General features: G+C 41.9%; 1 protein-coding gene across 2 annotated transcripts in view; it reads left to right on the top strand.

Annotated features, from left to right (window-relative positions):
• The window catches only part of lrsam1 (leucine rich repeat and sterile alpha motif containing 1), a 31,052-nt gene extending 17,572 nt beyond the window's left edge, over positions 1 to 13,480 (top strand). For both annotated transcript variants that reach the window (XM_038270711.1, XM_038270709.1), the window contains exons 13-25: positions 987 to 1,126; positions 1,210 to 1,254; positions 1,851 to 1,921; positions 6,461 to 6,560; positions 6,650 to 6,737; positions 6,819 to 6,893; positions 7,228 to 7,308; positions 9,306 to 9,401; positions 9,474 to 9,572; positions 9,642 to 9,773; positions 10,768 to 10,837; positions 10,923 to 11,131; positions 12,238 to 13,480. In XM_038270711.1, coding sequence (XP_038126639.1) covers positions 987 to 1,126; positions 1,210 to 1,254; positions 1,851 to 1,921; positions 6,461 to 6,560; positions 6,650 to 6,737; positions 6,819 to 6,893; positions 7,228 to 7,308; positions 9,306 to 9,401; positions 9,474 to 9,572; positions 9,642 to 9,773; positions 10,768 to 10,837; positions 10,923 to 11,131; positions 12,238 to 12,360 — 1,329 coding nt within the window. In that variant the 3' untranslated portion in view covers positions 12,361 to 13,480. The remainder of the gene's footprint in view (positions 1 to 986; positions 1,127 to 1,209; positions 1,255 to 1,850; positions 1,922 to 6,460; positions 6,561 to 6,649; positions 6,738 to 6,818; positions 6,894 to 7,227; positions 7,309 to 9,305; positions 9,402 to 9,473; positions 9,573 to 9,641; positions 9,774 to 10,767; positions 10,838 to 10,922; positions 11,132 to 12,237) is intronic.
• The last annotated feature ends 3,614 nt before the right edge of the window (positions 13,481 to 17,094 follow it).

Here is a 17,094-nt window from a genome sequence, read left to right as displayed (position 1 = left end):
ATTGCAAAAAACATTTAAAAAAAAAACATGTATCATTGATATATATACAGAAATGAATATTAGGAACTATATTTATCAAACATTATACTGGGCAAGTGTAAATTGAACTTTCAAGGTTTCACTCGCAGATCAGTCTGGAGACTCTCCGTTGAAGAAAATTTGGAGCCGTTCACCAAACGAACGTCCAATCAGCGTTGGCTTTGAGGCGGGTTGAGGTGTGACGCAACGAGAAGCGCGACAGTTCAGTCTAAAGAACATGGCGGCTTCAGCCGATGAAACTAGCGTTAGCGTGGCTATCGAGCAAGTTTTATGGGAATTACAGAGTATTTCTTCACTGTCTTCATTGAAAGAAGAGCAAAACACTGCTCTGGAGGCTTTTCTCAGAGGAAAAGATGTTTTTGTTCTTCTCCCGACTGGTTTCGGCAAGAGTTTGATCTATCAATTGGCTCCTCTTCGGCGTCGCTCTGTTAGTACGTCATATGCTTCGTTGATCTGATTGGTTTATTTGGCCCGTCTATCACCAACATAGGCCAATCAGCTAACCAGTATTTTCGCCCCTTCCCAAAATTACTTCAACGGAAGGTTAGGATATGCGGAGTAAATCCATCTGGCCGAGTCAGGTTATCCTAGCTCTGCCTCAACAGCAGGATTTATCCACAAACACCTCATGACGGCCGACTGAATTTAAACATGTTTGATTTTTCTCCTGACCTTACGATTCCTGATCTGGAGGTGGTCGTGAGCGGCTAATCACCCCTCATACACGACACAGGACGCATGATCAGGCTGAAAGCCAGCCCGATTGAAATAATTCTCGCACAACTGGACAATCGGCCCGAAAAGGGCATAAAATCGTAAAGTGTAGGCCCGGCTTAACACAGTCAAAACCTTCCGAGAGCCGTTCAGTTTTCCAACAGCTTCATTGTCCTGACCGAACGCAGGGAAGGAACCCGATCTCCATCTGACAGGTTGTTTCTGCTGTTCAGGATCAGGAGCGTGCGCAGCTGGGCTTCAGCCAGCAGCAGAGGGCTCAGGAGGCCGAGAGGCAGCTGCTGTTGGAGAAGGTCCGGCAGGCCGAGGACAACATCAGCTGCCGCATCAGCAGTTTGTTGCTCGACAACAACAGGTAGGAAGCACAGAGGCTGGGAGCTGTGAGATCACCGCCGCCGCCGCCTCTCCTGTGGTTTAACATCAGAGTCTTTTCTGCAGGCAGAAGAAGAGCGCAGAGTTCCTTCAAGCGTTGGAGGAGGATCGGTGAGTCTTTGAATCTTGTCCACATCCAGCTGTGCAGTACAGAGAAACTGATCCAGCTGTTTCCGCTCAGTGGAGCGGGCAGCTTCCAGCTGTTTCCTCACGTGGGGGGGGAGCTGGCAGTTCTGGGCCCATAACATCCAGGGGAGTTTTGATAATATACTTTTATATTGAGAGCAAGCTGCACAGCATTTTTCCATCAGCCCACATGAAGACATCCATACGTCTTCCAGGTGGTCCATTGACAGCATCATAAAACACACCATTCTCCAAGCCTTCAATCCATGAAGTATCCCACAAAGTATGTCCTGGCAGAACAGGACGGGTCCCCTTTACCTTGTCTTCCAGTTGAAAACAATTATCAATTGCAGAGACCAGCTGACCAGATCCATTGTTTGATTCGGGTGATATTGAGAGAAGGCTTAGAAAGACAAAAGAACAATAAGATTATTCTGTTAAAGGTTTATTTTCTGTGCCTGCCTCATTTTATGACTCATCATAGATAAGAAACACTAAACATCCTAACATTTGGATCAAAGTTCTGTTGGTTTCCGGCTTTAGAATTAAATCTGGCTTCATCTGTTTTCATTGGTTTACAGGATCCGGATGGAGCAGCTGACCGCCATCACTCAGGAGGAGGCCGACTCACTGCGGAAGAGGGATGTAGCAGGTAGAGAGTCCGTTTGGACGTCCGTCCTTTTCTGGTTCTTCACCCAAAGTATTGAAACAAACAAAAAAAATGAATATAATTAAGTTATAAAAATACACAATGAAAGATCTATAACAAAACATCTCAGAAAAGAACCTGCAGGATTCTGCTTGTTGTTAGAATCTGAACCAGAGTTCTGGAGCCACAAGATCTATGAATACCTTTGGTTAAAAATAATAAAGAGCCAAAAAAAACACTTTCAGCAGTTTTCCAGGTTGTTTTTCCCCAAACAACATTAAAACAAGGTTTCTATGGGTCATTGAAAGCCTTAAAAATTTGTAAATTGAAAAAAAAAAATCATTTCAAGACACCTGGAAAGTTTTTTTTTTTTTTTTAACTCAAGATATTTTTTATTAAGTTTTACATAAACAAAAAACAGAGCACAGTTATGAGGTGTTGGCTCACCTTGGCAAGGTAGGCTTATAGAAGCCAGTTGAACAAATTGCTCATACAAAAGTTTGTTAAAGTAAAAGAAATATAGACTTCACAAATAGAGAAAGAGAAAAACTACAATAAAACAAGTCAAGTAGTGAAGCACAGAGATATAATACAATAAAACAAACAAAATAACCCCTTCCCCATCAGCCAATCCGTCGCTGCCAAAACTATATCATCACTCCACAACATTCAGGACCCGCCTAAGGTAGAATCAGTGCAGTTTAGCATGTCTGAGCAATTAAAGAGCTGGAAATGCTTTCAAGAAATTTCGAGTTTTAGACAAGACATGATATCTTGCAGCCACTGTGAATGAGATGGTGGGGAGGCATCTTTCCATCCGAGTAAGATTGCACGACATGCCAAAAGTAAAGCAAAGGCTATAGAATATTTTCTAGTAGCACTTGAAACAGCTCCACCCTCAAGGACCCCAAATAGGGCTGCAACTGGGTTTGGTTCCAATTTGGTGTTAAATGTGCAAGATAATGTATTAAAGACTGCCTTCCAGCAGTTGCTTGATTGAGGACTTAGACACCTGGAAAGTTTTAAAGGCCGATAACGATTACTTTCCGATATGTCATGCTGATTTAATCTGTTTTTTTTTTACATTTTTACATTCACTAGGACAATGTTGATTTTTCTTCCTCCATTTTCATATGAAAACAACATAATAACAAATGTTTACAAGTCAAAATTTAAACAAATAAGAAAAAATTACTAAAATATCAAACTTAAACAATGGATCCTAAATGAAAGGAGAGGTATTTCACGTGACTTGCATCTCAAAGCAAGGCTGCTGGATGCACTGATGAATCAGCAAATACAAGAATAAAACACCAATATCTGCTAAGAATATGTGGAATTCCACATACTCCGTCAGCGCTCTGTCCCGCTACGTACGTCGTGCAGAGTACTTGTCTATCATGTTAATCAATGAGAGCTGTTCTCTACATCCACCGCAATCCTCCACTGCAAAAATGATCTAAAAATGAGTAAAAAATGTTTTAAATTAAGTGTATTTACCCTTAATTTGAGCAGGTAAATGAGATGGTTTGCCAACGGAATGAGCAATTTTACTCTTGAAAGAAGACATTTAGATAATATGCCCTTGATATAAGACAATGCAACTCTGTTTTCTTATTTTAAGTGTAAATTTTCTTGTTCCATTGGCAAAATGTCTCCTTTACCTCCTCAATCCAAGAACAAATGCACTTATTTTAAGAAAAAATTTATCTAGATTTGGATTTTTTCCAGCTCAGCACTTAACCATCCACGTCTTCTCCATCCGTCAACGTCAAAATACAGAGCCAAGTTATTTTTTGCTCTGCTCCGGTACGGCCAGGTCAAGATCCGCTATTGCAATCACTCCAAACAGAAAAAAGAATGTCAAGAAGATCCAGTTTGTCAAATTAAAATATAGTATCAACAGATTGGTAACTACAAATTAGAGCATAATTCTTATATATTCCCAAAAACTAAGACCGTTAATTGAATGATTGGATGCAAACTATTGGTACTTCCTACATACCAGGAAGCAGATTTCTCATTATGATCAAAATTTTTATTTTATACCGAGAGGCTTAAAAGTTTAATCAAATCCAGTCACAACAACTTCCAAGAGCGAATCTCACAACTTCAAAACAAACTTCTTATTGCAGGGCAGGATGAAGAGATGCTGAGTTCGTAACTACAGAACAAACATAGTTCATATAAACCAAGGGTCTCAAATAGGGGTGTAAATCACATCCATCATGGCGATTCGATTCAGTATAGATTTCCTGACCCAACGATTCGATTATTTTCGATACTCAAGAAAACACGATTCGATTCGATTAATTGGTTAGTTTTCTTTTGTTTGTTTTTTTACACCTTACAGGAAAGACAATGTTACAAATTTGAACTAAATCAATGAAAGCTGTAATATCGTTATGCATTTTTTTATAGAAACAACAGCAAATAACAGAAGTAGAAAAGTTGTACTCCACCTATTCCTATTAAAACCACATTCACTGAAAATTAATAATACCTCTGCGTTATAGATTCTGAAAGGCTTAGCATCAAAAAATACTGAACAGAATCAGTGCAATGAGTGCAATTCAATACCTCGGCTCCAGACGTCCCGCCCCCTCCGCAGACAGCGCCGCAGACAGGAGGCCGGCTTGTTTTGTTTTTATGACTGAAATTGCGGAAAACAACTCGTGAAGTTTGACCCGCTAGAAGAGCGAGGTGCACGAGAACGCTGGGACCCTTTTTCCACCTGGATCTCCGCTCTTTTTGGCCCTCATGTCCCTCCGTCGTCAGACTAAACTCGCCCCCACTTCCTCGCCGCCTCGGCCATATCTAGACCCACAGCGTGTAGCGCAGACCACGCTTCAATATTGAGCATAAATCAAAAATGTCTGCGTCAAGCTCACTGCAACACACTGCTGTAAGAGTATAACCAGGAAGCGAGGTAGGAGGGCACAATAGGTTTAGCGCCACCGCAGCACAGGAGGGAGAATTACGCCCAGGAGCAAATGGATAAAAAATGCATCAATACGTCTTGCGGACGTATCGATGCATCGGATCATCGGCTGTTGGATCGACGCATCGATACAAAACGATTATTATTTACACCCCTATTCTCAAACTGGTTCCAAAAAAGGGCCGTGTGGCTGCAGGTTTTCTTTCCAACCAAGCAATCGCGCACCAGACTCCAGTCATCTCATCAACTGACTGCAATCTGAACACAATGACTTGATGAGATGAATGGAGTCTGGTGTGAGGCTGCTTAGTTGGAAAGAAAACCTGCAGCCATCGGCTCTTTCTGGAACTGGTTTAAGATCCCTGATATAAACCATGTATGATCCTAGTTATCCCCGTTACAAAAATCCACGACAAAAAGAAAATAGTTGGACAGAAATTGAACATATGCTGGATTTGTTTTAATAAGTCATATTAAATTAAGCTTTCGTTTCCGCGTGTTTTTCTCTTATGAATTTAATAATGATAAAGTAGCGCATGCTCTCCTCCAGCTCAAGGGATGTCGGAGAGGAGCAAGACGGGACGAACTGTGGAGGCTGTAGGCTTTGGCTGGTGGTCTAAAGCACAGTGGGGCGGAGCGGAAAGGGGCGGGGCAGTGATGGAGGATGTGGGATTTCGGTCTGATACGGTCTTATGCTGGGGAAGGTTTTAAAATGTTGAGTTCCACGAACAGCCTTAATCATCCTAACCCAATGGTTACGTTTCATATCAGTTTAGACATTGGTCCTAATATCATGGTTTATGGCACCATATAAATATGAATGTTGGCTGTAAATATATTATTTGTTTGGATGGAGGCTTTATGTTCAATCCAACCTCTATGCCACTAAGAATTATAATTAATTTGATTTGTATTACAATCCTTTTTTGGAACACTAGTAACTCCTGATTGAAACCACAACAGAGGCATGCTCTTATTTTGAAGTCTGTTATTTTATTTTATTTATTGAACCTCTTCCTATTCCTATTAAAGTTTTGGTCCTGAAACAACTCCCATCATTTCCTGAGAGCAGAAGGAGGAAGAAACAAAACAGACCCAAGAAACTGGTTGAAAACAGCAGAACTTTCCGATCCAGTTTCCTTAGAACTGTGGACCGGGAGTAATGACAGAGTGGGCGTGTCTCTCTGCACTCTGGGCTCTGATTGGACAGAAACACCTACTTCTTCCATCGGTGGGAAGGAGACAGAAAACACCTACGATTCAGTGAAGAAACATTTTAGATTCACAAGGTTCTGAATATTTCACAGCGTCGGTACCTTTCTGAGCTGGACATTCAGTGGGAAAAATTTGGCTAAGAATCTTTAAACTGTAGCTGTGATCGCGGAAAAAAATAGAAATGTGATAATCATGATGTCTCGGTTGGGTAAACTAACCCTCTGTTAAACTGCACCTTTGGATCATTGTTCGTATGTCAGGGCTTCCTGTTTTCTGGTAGAACCCTTCTTAAATAGTTCACTTTAAAGCATCACAGCCCAGTTTCATGATGTTTTCATCTCTGCATCTTCTGTTTCTTGCTGACCAGTTTTCCTTCTCGTTTCCAGCCGCCATGCAGAAGATGCTGTCAGACGGCTGCGCCATGAGCCTCCTCCAGGAGGCTAGCGACAGTCGCAGACAAAGCCTGGTCTCCGAGGCCTGCAGGAGGTCTGACGTCTCAATCACTGACGCACTTCACGTCTCCGCACTGATTTAGACGAAGCTTTTCAGAACCAAATCTGTTTTCTTTTGAGCAGCATGGAGGTTATGGACAAGAAGTTTGACCAGATGCTGTCGCTCCAGGTTCTGGACAAGTCTAAAGCCATTGCTCAGATCTTACAGGAGGTACGTGTTCCTTTCAAACGGTCAAAATAAAATTCTCTCCGTGATAAGGCAGCGGATAACGGCGACCTCTGTTCTCTACAGGAGGAGATGCAGAAAGCTGCGTTTCAGGCTCTGCAGCTGCAGAAAGACGCGGTTCACGGTTACATCCGCAACCAGGTGTGTTTGAGGCGCTGACGGACACCTCAGCCGCTCGGTTGATCCAGATTATTTTAAGCCTTTATTTGGGTTATTTCTTCCTCATCACTGAATTCATCTTTAACTCACAGCTCAGATCTTTGCTGCTTCCATGTAGCCCGGGGAGGTAAACCAGAGCTGGCCCAGAACGCTAAGATCCAGTTCAGACAGTTCTCCTGTTCATAGATCTGTCCCACATGGTTCTTCTGGGTCCAGCTCTGGTGCCATCAGAACCCGGCGCTGCTTTATAGACGCTCATTTCATCAGCTCATTCAGCCTGATTTAAAGCAGCATGTGGCCTCTCCACTGTCCTCAGATCAAGCTCATTGAGGCCGAACTCATGCAGCTGACTAAACTGGAGATTAAGAAACGCAACCTGGATGCTGAGAACCTGCAGGTGGGTCTCCCCGCTTCCTTTATTTGCTTTCATGTGTTGTTTGGCTCCTGTTCCTCCATGTCATGGATCCACAGCATCATTCACTCACAAACATTCCCTCCCTGTGAATCTTTTTGGTTCTTTTAACATCACAGATAAACGAGTAGAACAGAATATAAACAGGATGAAAAAGGATTTATGGTTTTACTGAATGAAGGTGGAAATGATCGAAAAGAGCCAGAGATCCACGCCTCCACAGACCGACTCTGTTAGTTTAACGAAATGGTAAAAGTTTTGGATAATTACCTTTACTAGGTTCTGTGTGGCTCTAAGTTCTGGTTCTGGGTGGATGCCTTCTGTTTGGAGGAATTAGGAATTATGACAAGGTTTCTTTTCTTTTCTGATTCATAAAACTAGCTTAGGCCCCTGTCACACCTTGCTGATTTAGTTAAAATTTTGGCGTATAAAGAGGCAAGTCAAGGCAAATTTATTTGTATACACAGTTCAGTACAAAGACAATGCAAAGTGCTTTACACAGGAAAATGAACATAGAATATGCATAACATAATTCAGAAATTATTTCCAACGACAGCCTAACTTATGCATGTAATGCCCATGAAATATCACAAGTCAGTGTCCTGAGGGGGGCAGCAATCCGCCCAGAGGCGCCCGGCCTGCATAAAAAGATTTCTTTGATCGCGTCTGGAGGAGAACTGATGGTTTCCTCCTGTGAACTAGCCACGTGAGGCCACCCTGATCTCGCAAGCTTTCAAGGTTTCACTCGCAGATCAGTCTGGAGACTCTCCGTTAAAGAAAATTTGGAGCCGTTCTCCAAACGAACGTCCAATCAGCGTTGGCTTTGAGGCGGGTTGAGGTGTGACGCAACGAGAAGCGTGACAGTTCAGTCTAAAGAACATGGTGGCTTCAGCCGATGAAACTAGCGTTAGCGTGGCTATCGAGCAAGTTTTATCAGAATTACAGAGCAAAACACTGCTCTGGAGGCTTTTCTTAGAGGAAAAGATGTTTTTGCTCTTCTCCCGACTGGTTTCGGCAAGAGTTTGATCTATCAATTGGCTCCTCTTCGTCGTCGCTCTGTTAGTACGTCATATGCTTCGTTGATCTGATTGGTTTATTTGGCCCGTCTATCACCAACATAGGCCAATCAGCTAACCAGTATTTTCGCCCCTTCCCAAAATTACTTCAACGGAAGGTTTCCAGATGGATATGCGGAGCAAATCTATCTGGCGGAGTCAGGTTACCTGTGAACCCCCTTTATACCAAAACGCTGCCAATACGCCATTATGCAGTAGCTGGAAGTTAGAAACACGTTCAGCGCTCGTCTGGAACATGTTAGATACGTTGGTATGCCAATTGGAGAGAAGTTCTTGATAAGTTATCAAGTTATGCACAAGTTACTCGTAGGTTTTGGATAAGGTAGACGCCATGACTTATGAGTAACTGACACTTAACGTTTGTCAACGATCAGATAACTGACCTGGAACTCATTGCATACGCTGAGAAATGTTGAGCATGTTCAAATTTTCCCAACGTACTCGCCATATGTCGACCTGTGCCAGCGTGTTTTAGCGTACCTCAGCGTGCTCATAAATTATACAAAACGTACCAATAACTTGTCCACTGTATGCCAGCGTTTTTGCCAGATTTTCCATACATTGGGCATATGCTAGTCTACATCGTCAAGGTGGGACAGGGACTTTAGTACATGATTTCTTATTTTGTAATATTTAATACTTTTTTAAGTCCAAGCAAAATTCCTGCTGATTAAAATTTGATTAAATCTGAATGAAAAGATCAGAAACCAAAACTTCTACAAAGATCTTTAAACTCAGATTAGACTAAATCGGTTTCCACTCATCAGTAGTCTGTAGGCTGCAGCTGGACATGTTCTGTCTGAGCCATGTTCGTTTTCCAAAGTACTTCTCAGATTTCTCCAGATCTCATTATTTTCACCTTCAGCTGCTTTCCAGCAAAGTTTTGACCTTATTGTGTTTTTGCAGGACGTTCTGGTGGACCAGCGCACGGCCCTCGGTGATTTACTGCAGAGCCTGCTGAAGCAGAGAGACCAGAGGGAGCAGGAGCTGCGGGCGGTTCTGGTGAGGAGGCGTTGGGATGAGAGGCGGAGCTAAAGGCTTCAGTCACAGTCTGATTTGGGGTTTGGTTTTCAGGTGGAAATGGAGAAGAAATCCGACTCCAACGAGCAGAACTATTGGATGATTCAGTACCAGCGCCTGCTGGACGCCAAGCCTCTGTCGCTGCGGATGCAGGTCAGTTTAGAGCAGGACGATCTGTCAGACCAGATCTGCAAACGTTCTAAAGCAGGTTTTTGATCGCAGGAGGCGGGTTTGGAGAAGGAGCTGGTGAACCTGCTGTGCAGACTGTCGGCGCAGCAGTACCTGCCCACCCTGGCTCACCATCACATCACCACCGAGACGCTGCGCCACATGACGACCTCGGACCTCAAGAAGGTCAGTCTGGAAGCGGAGAGTTGGAATGTTTTTAAAGTCGTAGGGAAACGGCTGCTCCAACCGTTTCATTTCTGAATTCTCCCGAGTGGTGCACGACTTTATACGAGTGAATAAAACTCGGGCAGGATTGTTGTGGCGGAAGGTTCTGAAGTAAGTTTGATTGTGGCCATTTTCTCGGAAGCATCTTGCTAACCAGTTAGCAACTTAGTGCTAGTAGGTTCCCAATGGGAAATTCCATTGGGACCAAGTAGCACTAAATTGGTGACTTAGAAACGACGCTGTCAAGGAACGCTATGGACAGCGGAAACATGCAAGAGGAGGAGAGTTTAGTGTCGGAGCTCGTGGATGAGTCTCCTCCGTCATCCATTTTTTATTTAGAGGAGGAAAGCGGGGACGAAGATGTTGTGGAAGAGGACGCCAGGGCGGCAGAAGCTTGGTTTGGTGTAGAAGGCTTCCAGCCGTACATGTTTGAGCCCTTGCCTCGCAACGCTGCCAGTTCTGTTAGCTCTACGCCTGCCGAAGACACAGACGTCCATCCCCGTGAACACTGGGACGCAACTCAATCGGAAAGGGAATCATTCTTATTTTTTATTTTAACCGTTGCATATATTAGCTGCGACATATGAATCAAGATGCTATGAAGGAAAAAAATTTGATTGACAGATGACCGTTGATATATGATTGGCCAAATTTAGGTGTTGAGGCTGACATATAATTAACTGGCCTGCAGAAGATAACGAGAGAAAAACTGATTTTTAGACTGGATTTTTTTTTTCAAAATAGAAATTTTCAAAATTTTGCTACAATATGGTCTGATAAAGAGTACATTTATACACATTTTTAAGCCAGAATTATTTGACATTTAAATATGATTTCCCTACGACTTTAAGGCTCAAGTGACAGAAATGATTCAGGTTCTTGTTAGTTTCACTGATTAAGGAGGAAACAGACAGAAACCTCTAATGGTTCAGAATTTTTCCTTCCTGGTTTCCAGTTGGGAATCAGTGAAGCTGGGATCCAGAAAGCTCTGCTGAACTGGGCTCGGGAACGCCAACCTGCAACAAGTAAGACACCCTCCCCCATCCCGCTACCAGTAGATGTTAGAACCACAACCTGTTTTCCACTCCTAACCTTCTGCTCCTTCTATAGGAGCTTGTAAAGCTGTTCAGAAGGACGAGGAGGTGACCCCCACAGCTCCAACTCCACCCCCCTCTCCACTTCTCCCCAGCACCTCCACCATGCTGACCCCCAGCCCACCACGATCACCTCGGACCCCTGGGACTCCCGTCACCCCGTCGGCCCCCGCGCCCGTAGAGGGACCAGGAAGCTCGGAATGTGTGGTCTGCATGGAGAAGGAGGTAAGAACCAGAAGGATCTGATGAAGGAATTTCCTTTATTTTAAAGCTTTTCTCTGCAGTCGGTGCTGCAGCGCTAAGCAGGAAACCCCAGTTTCCTCTCTATGTTTTGTACTCAGCTGACTTTTCATGCTGTCTCTAAAGGAATGAAAGATTTTTTCCAAGCACTAAGCTCACTTAGCTGATTGCTCCTTCCTGTGTTTCCAAAAAAGGCCAAAGTAAATAACCCAGTCCTTCTTTTCACTGTAGACAAGCCATGATCTGCTTATCTGTTCTCCATTTTTCATTTGTTTGAGATAATAGCTGCATGAATCATGACAGCAGACAAGATAGAGGAGAGCAGGAGGCGGGGTTACCAATCTACTCGCTCTGGAGAGCAGAGTTCGCTGCTTTTAGATGTTGTCTCCAAAGTCTCCAGTAGCAGAAAAAAGTCTCTAGATTTGGCGCTAGGAGCTTTTTAGAAATCAAAGTGCTAGAGGGGTCTGAAAAGTGGCTAAATATAGCGACTAAAGCGCTAAGTTGGCAACACTGCTCTTTGCATGGTTTGTTTTCAAATGGTTTGCTGCTGTCTGTTTGGACCTTTCTGAACATGTGCAGCAAATGGACTGATCCAATATGGTGGACACTGAAGGTCTTAATATTATTAGCATTCTGATGGCATTTTAGCAAAAGGATTTTTATCAAAAACATAATTAATTTGCACAAATGAGGAATAGTTGTATTAACCATACATGTAAAAGTAATTTTATGGGGCCCTAGGCACCTGCCTAGTATTGCCTAATGGCAAACCCCCCATGGTTATGTTTACTCTGTTATATTTATTTAAGTAAATTTAAAAATATATGTATATATAGGTAGAAGTTCTTTATCTTTATTTATTTGTTTTATATGGAAATGTTTCTTTCGCCAGAATTTTTCTATGTTATCTTATTGTTTTGATTTTTTTTAATACTGAGAATCAAACTATGAGCCGATATTTATTCATTCTGTCTTTATTTCACTAAACCCATTTCTGCTTGAATAAAATCTTGAGTAATATCCTGATTCTGGATTACACGGTACCGCCATGACGGTCCGGTCCTTTGTCTCACCTTCCTCCTCTGTTTCAGTCTCAGGTGATCTTCCTGCTGTGCGGCCATGTCTGCTGCTGCCAGGTGTGCAGCGACGCCATGCTGAACTGCCCCCTGTGTCGTGGCACCATTTCCCAGCGCATACGGCTCTACCACAACTAGAACCTGGACCAGAACCGGCTCGCCCTCTCCACCGACCACCTCTGTGTATTTATGCATGATCTTAAAGCTGCTGTGAGGAAACGTGTCGTGTCTCTAATAAAAACACTCTCAGTGCTGAGTCACAGAACCACATCAGAACCCGGATGGTCCCAGAACCCCCGGTTCTATCAGTTCCTGTGGATTTTACTCACAGAAAGGGAGCAGTTTGTGCCTTTTATCATTCAACCTCATTTAGTTTTTCTGCATCTTTAGCCAAAGTAGCAACCCTCCTTCATTTCTAGTGGCTCCACCGTCACTTCAATGCCATGTGGACATCATGTTAACCGTGTCAAAGGTCGTCTGAGTCGAATTTATCCTGCATTTTATCCCACTTTCATCACTGTAGGGTTTATTTTAGACAATTAATGAGAACCATTTATCTGTGAATCTTCCTGGAAGCAAACAGGTTTAATAGTAAAAATGAAAACAGCTGCATAAAGACACAAAAAGGGAGTTCCTCCAGTTTTATAAGCTTGTTTGTAATCACTTCATGTGTTTTATTCTTTGGGTGTTTTAACCCAAATCTAAAGGTTTTATTTCCCCTAATCAGGTTAATCCAGTAAAGCACTTTAAGTCAACATTTTCAAGTCCAGTTTATGAATTAATAATAATAAGGAATTAGATATAGAGAGCTTTTAAAGAGTAAAACATGCTTCTGTTATTTATCTTCACCCACAGATTTTAAATGTAAGTCCATCCTGTTTGAATCTATGAGAACAGAACAAAATCTTCTTTAAACCAGTTAAATCCGCCAGTGTTTGATAATCTCCAGCATGTCATCAGTTACCAAACAGGGAACTGAACTACAAGCTGATCTTAAGCATCCTGACGCAACATTTACCTCCTTTATTGACCATTAGATGTTTGGTTTGTCCTGATGTGTAAAACCTCAGAGCGCGGTCCGTCTGCGGCGTTCCTCTATGCTGTTTCCTTCTAGAAAGTGCTCTTATCTCTTCAGTGTTTTCCAGGAAATATCTGAACCAAATGTAAATGGATCAGGCTGAATGTTTTAGGATATTTACACATCACTGTAAAGCTGGTATTTAATGCAACAAGACAATAAACTCTACCTGTAACCCCCCCCCCTGCTGTCTGTGTCGAAGTTTTCTGCCAAGTTCAGGAGCCTGAGTATGAGGGGAGGTTAGCCAGAAGGCTAAATCCAACCCGATACTATTCATCAGGACCTTAAAGGAAAAGTCCAGTTAGCAAGGAATTATCAATCGATCTTTATTTATACCTAAAACTATGACGGTTACAGTGGTTTAATTAATGTAGTGTTAATCAGTAAAAAATAAAAATGTCGCGATCACAGAGTCTGGGAGCGGCCATTTTTGCCCAAATATAGTAACCCCTCCCTCCTGCCATCTTTCAGCAGTGACGTCACGGTGCGGTAAGCCTAGTGCCATTCTCCCCGCTTTACAAGCTAAATCAATGGGAACTACTAGACACATCTGCAATCAACAACAATTATTGAAGATTTCCAGAGGACTTCACCATTGAAATTCACCAGAGCTATAGTGAAACTGACAATGCCCACGTGCATGGCAGCTGGATGCTGGAATACATCGGGTAAAAGTGAAAAATAAAGAGTTATTCCACCTTTCTGATTCCTGATCCTCCACGGACGGGTTGGTCGTTGGATCGCCAACTTGAAGAGGGAGGATTTGCCATCGAACTTCTGGCCAGAGAAATAACCCGTAATATGTAGCCAACATTTGGAAGAAGAATGTTTTCAAGATGACTTGGATAATAGCGCTTTGTGACAAACACCAGATACAGCACTGGGACTTGATCAACAGCCGATACCGCACCGTGACGTCACAAACCAGTAGGTGGCAGTAGTGTTCTTTGACAAACATGGATGCCTCTAGTAAAGAACATTCGCATGAAAATTACTCTGAATTAAAACACAATTTATTGAGAAATATGTAATCATTTCATATTTAAACTACTTTCAGGAGTTCATATACTAAATGTGAGCAGACTTTTCCTTTAAAGGTTTCTGGGAGGTTTGGGTCACAGGAAGGATAGAAGGTGAATCCTTTTATGCTCTGGGCAGGTTTTCAGAAACCGCTTCTTTTTTAATATATATGGCTGTTTGTGTTGTTAAGAAAAAACACTTCACTGGTCCCAAGATAGCGGTTTTCTGTCAGACCAGCAAACCTATAGTCAATACACATGTGCAAAACATCAGATTTGCATTTATCCCTGTAGTTTTGTACAAAAAAACAGACTTTAAAGTACCTAAATGGGCGTGTAACCCTTTATTCATGTACAAAAAAAACAATTTAAGGCCAGATTGCCATGCACTTCAAAAAACACCAAATAGTAAGTAATTAAATTGTTTTTTTGTTTGTACATGACTAAAGCGATACACGCCCATTTAGGTAGTTTAAGTCTATTTTTTGTACAAAGCTAAAGGGATAAACGGGTATTGACTATAGGTATGCTGATATGACAGAACAGCAGCATAACCTCTCCTTTAACCCTCTCCAGGCAGATGTTGCAGATTTGCAACAGCTAAATCCCACTTAGCTAATTACTCCACATCCATATTTTAAGAGCTTTTGTTACTCAGAACTACAACAGAAGGACTTAGTTGTGCATTTGCAACAAACAGTTTCTCTCCAGCTCACCACATGGCAATGCTGACTCACTTTCAACATGGCTGAGTCCTTGAGTCCTTGGTGTCACTGAAACTGATTTTCTAAGCACCAATTTCATGTAAGTATCACTTCCAATTTCCATTATTTTGAAATCAATACTACATAAGATGTATCATAAATGTATATAGATATGACACATGCCAATTAGTAGATTTAATCTTTGTGAGCAACAGTTAAACAGAAACTGCCTTCTCAAGAGGTTTTGAGATGTCGGTGGAGAAAAAGTTTGAGAAAAAGTTGTCTCTAATTTTGTGAGAGAAAATTTGTTTTTCGAAATTTGTTTTAATTTTTTGTTTGTGACATTTAAATAAAGTTAACTTTCATATCAGATTCAGTCTTCAGTGTTAATTTACCACTCCAGGCCACTGTTGCAAATCTGCAACATCCCAGACATCATTGCATGTAAAGGTCTCTCTCAAAAAAAGTCTGAATTGTATATTACTACCCCATATGATAATTTTCTCCAAATATCAGATTTTTCCTGCAACTACAACTTAATTTGAGCCTGAGGGGGTAAAAGAAAGGCAGCGTTAGTTTATTTCAAACTATTCATTCCAGAAACAAACTTCTTAAAGACGTCCAGTTCTGGAAAACACAATAGGATTCTGCTTTGGATTAAACCATGTATTGAAACAAGGAAAAAAAAGCTTCTCAGGAAAATTAGACAGTAAAACAAGTTGGCATGTCTGATAGAATAACTGATGAAATCAGGTCTGATATTCCAGCTGCTCCAAAGTCGGATCATAAACGTGTTTTTATGAAAAGATTTAAAACCAAAGAGATGAAGCGGCTACTGGAGGTTAGACACTCATCACTAAAGCAAAGATCCGGCTCTGCAGAGAGGTTCAGCCTGCTAAGATGCAGGATCTTTCTGGCTGTCGGTTTAAATCCCTCTGTGCCTCTGAGCAACTCCAGAACCAGCCCAGGCTCAGGGCTGGCTGCTGGGCTGTGACCCGTCTTCATATTTTAGACAATATTGAAAAACAGCAATAAATAAATCAACCAAATACACACAAAGAGACTAGTTAACATCAACCAAACTAAACACTAATTTTCAAACTACCTGAATTCACCTAAACATAAATAGAAACAAAACCCTCCAACAACCTATCAGTATATACAGCCAGAGAAATGACATTGATTAACGGAAATTGTCTGAAAAGGTGTATGAAGAAGTAAAATATATTTTTCATACCCCTTTTAGGAACCACAGTTTGCTTTTTGGACTTTATTTAAGGTCTTGCTAATCTGGATCTGTAGAAAACCAAACCTGCTCAGCTAAACTAGCTCCTGGGCTCCTGTCTCCATGGAGATATTAGTGCTTGTAAATATCAATTTTATGCAGAATGTTTGTTGATAGAAGCAGGTAAGTAATATACTTTTATACCACTATACCTTTTATCTAGAAAGCATGGATGTTTAAATATTTGTGTCTTTTTGTTAGAAAAGGCTGAAGGAAAGTATAGTTAGTCTTTATTTAGAAAATATGGATGTTTTTCTCATTAAGTTTCCTGTTGGAACAGTGTAGATTGACCCTGAGGTTCTGGCCCCTATCCGCTTTCGGCCCCCCCTCAGTGTACATTGGTTATTGCCTGGACACCCTTATAAAAATTTTCTGGCTACGCCTCTGGCGACCTCCGCCGCACAAGACTCCGCTGTCCATCTACACCTTATGGACAAGGGACATTTATTTGGGACCAGAATGTTTACATTTTGGACACAGAAGACAGGTGGTTTGAGAGTGGTGTGAAGGAAGCCATTTCTTTACCTGATCCACATTTTCTCAAATATTCCTCCCATACTTGCCTCCTTGCACTGTAATGTTTTTGCTCCGCCCTGTGTGTCTGAGCTGCTTACTCCTTACACCTCCTCTTAAATCAGTGGTTCACAAACTTTTCGTGGTTGCCACCCCCCTTGACTTAGTAGAAAGTTTTTGCACCCCCCTTCAACCAAACTTTTTAATAATTGAACAAAGAAAAGTAAGCTGCAATAAATGTTATTGCAATTAAAAAAACAATTCTCTGTAGTT

Source organism: Cyprinodon tularosa, unplaced genomic scaffold (genome assembly GCF_016077235.1).
Source record: "Cyprinodon tularosa strain WSP-4 unplaced genomic scaffold, ASM1607723v1 ctg773, whole genome shotgun sequence".
Classification (NCBI taxonomy): Eukaryota; Metazoa; Chordata; class Actinopteri; order Cyprinodontiformes; family Cyprinodontidae; genus Cyprinodon; species Cyprinodon tularosa.
This window is presented reverse-complemented; position numbering and strand designations above follow the sequence as displayed.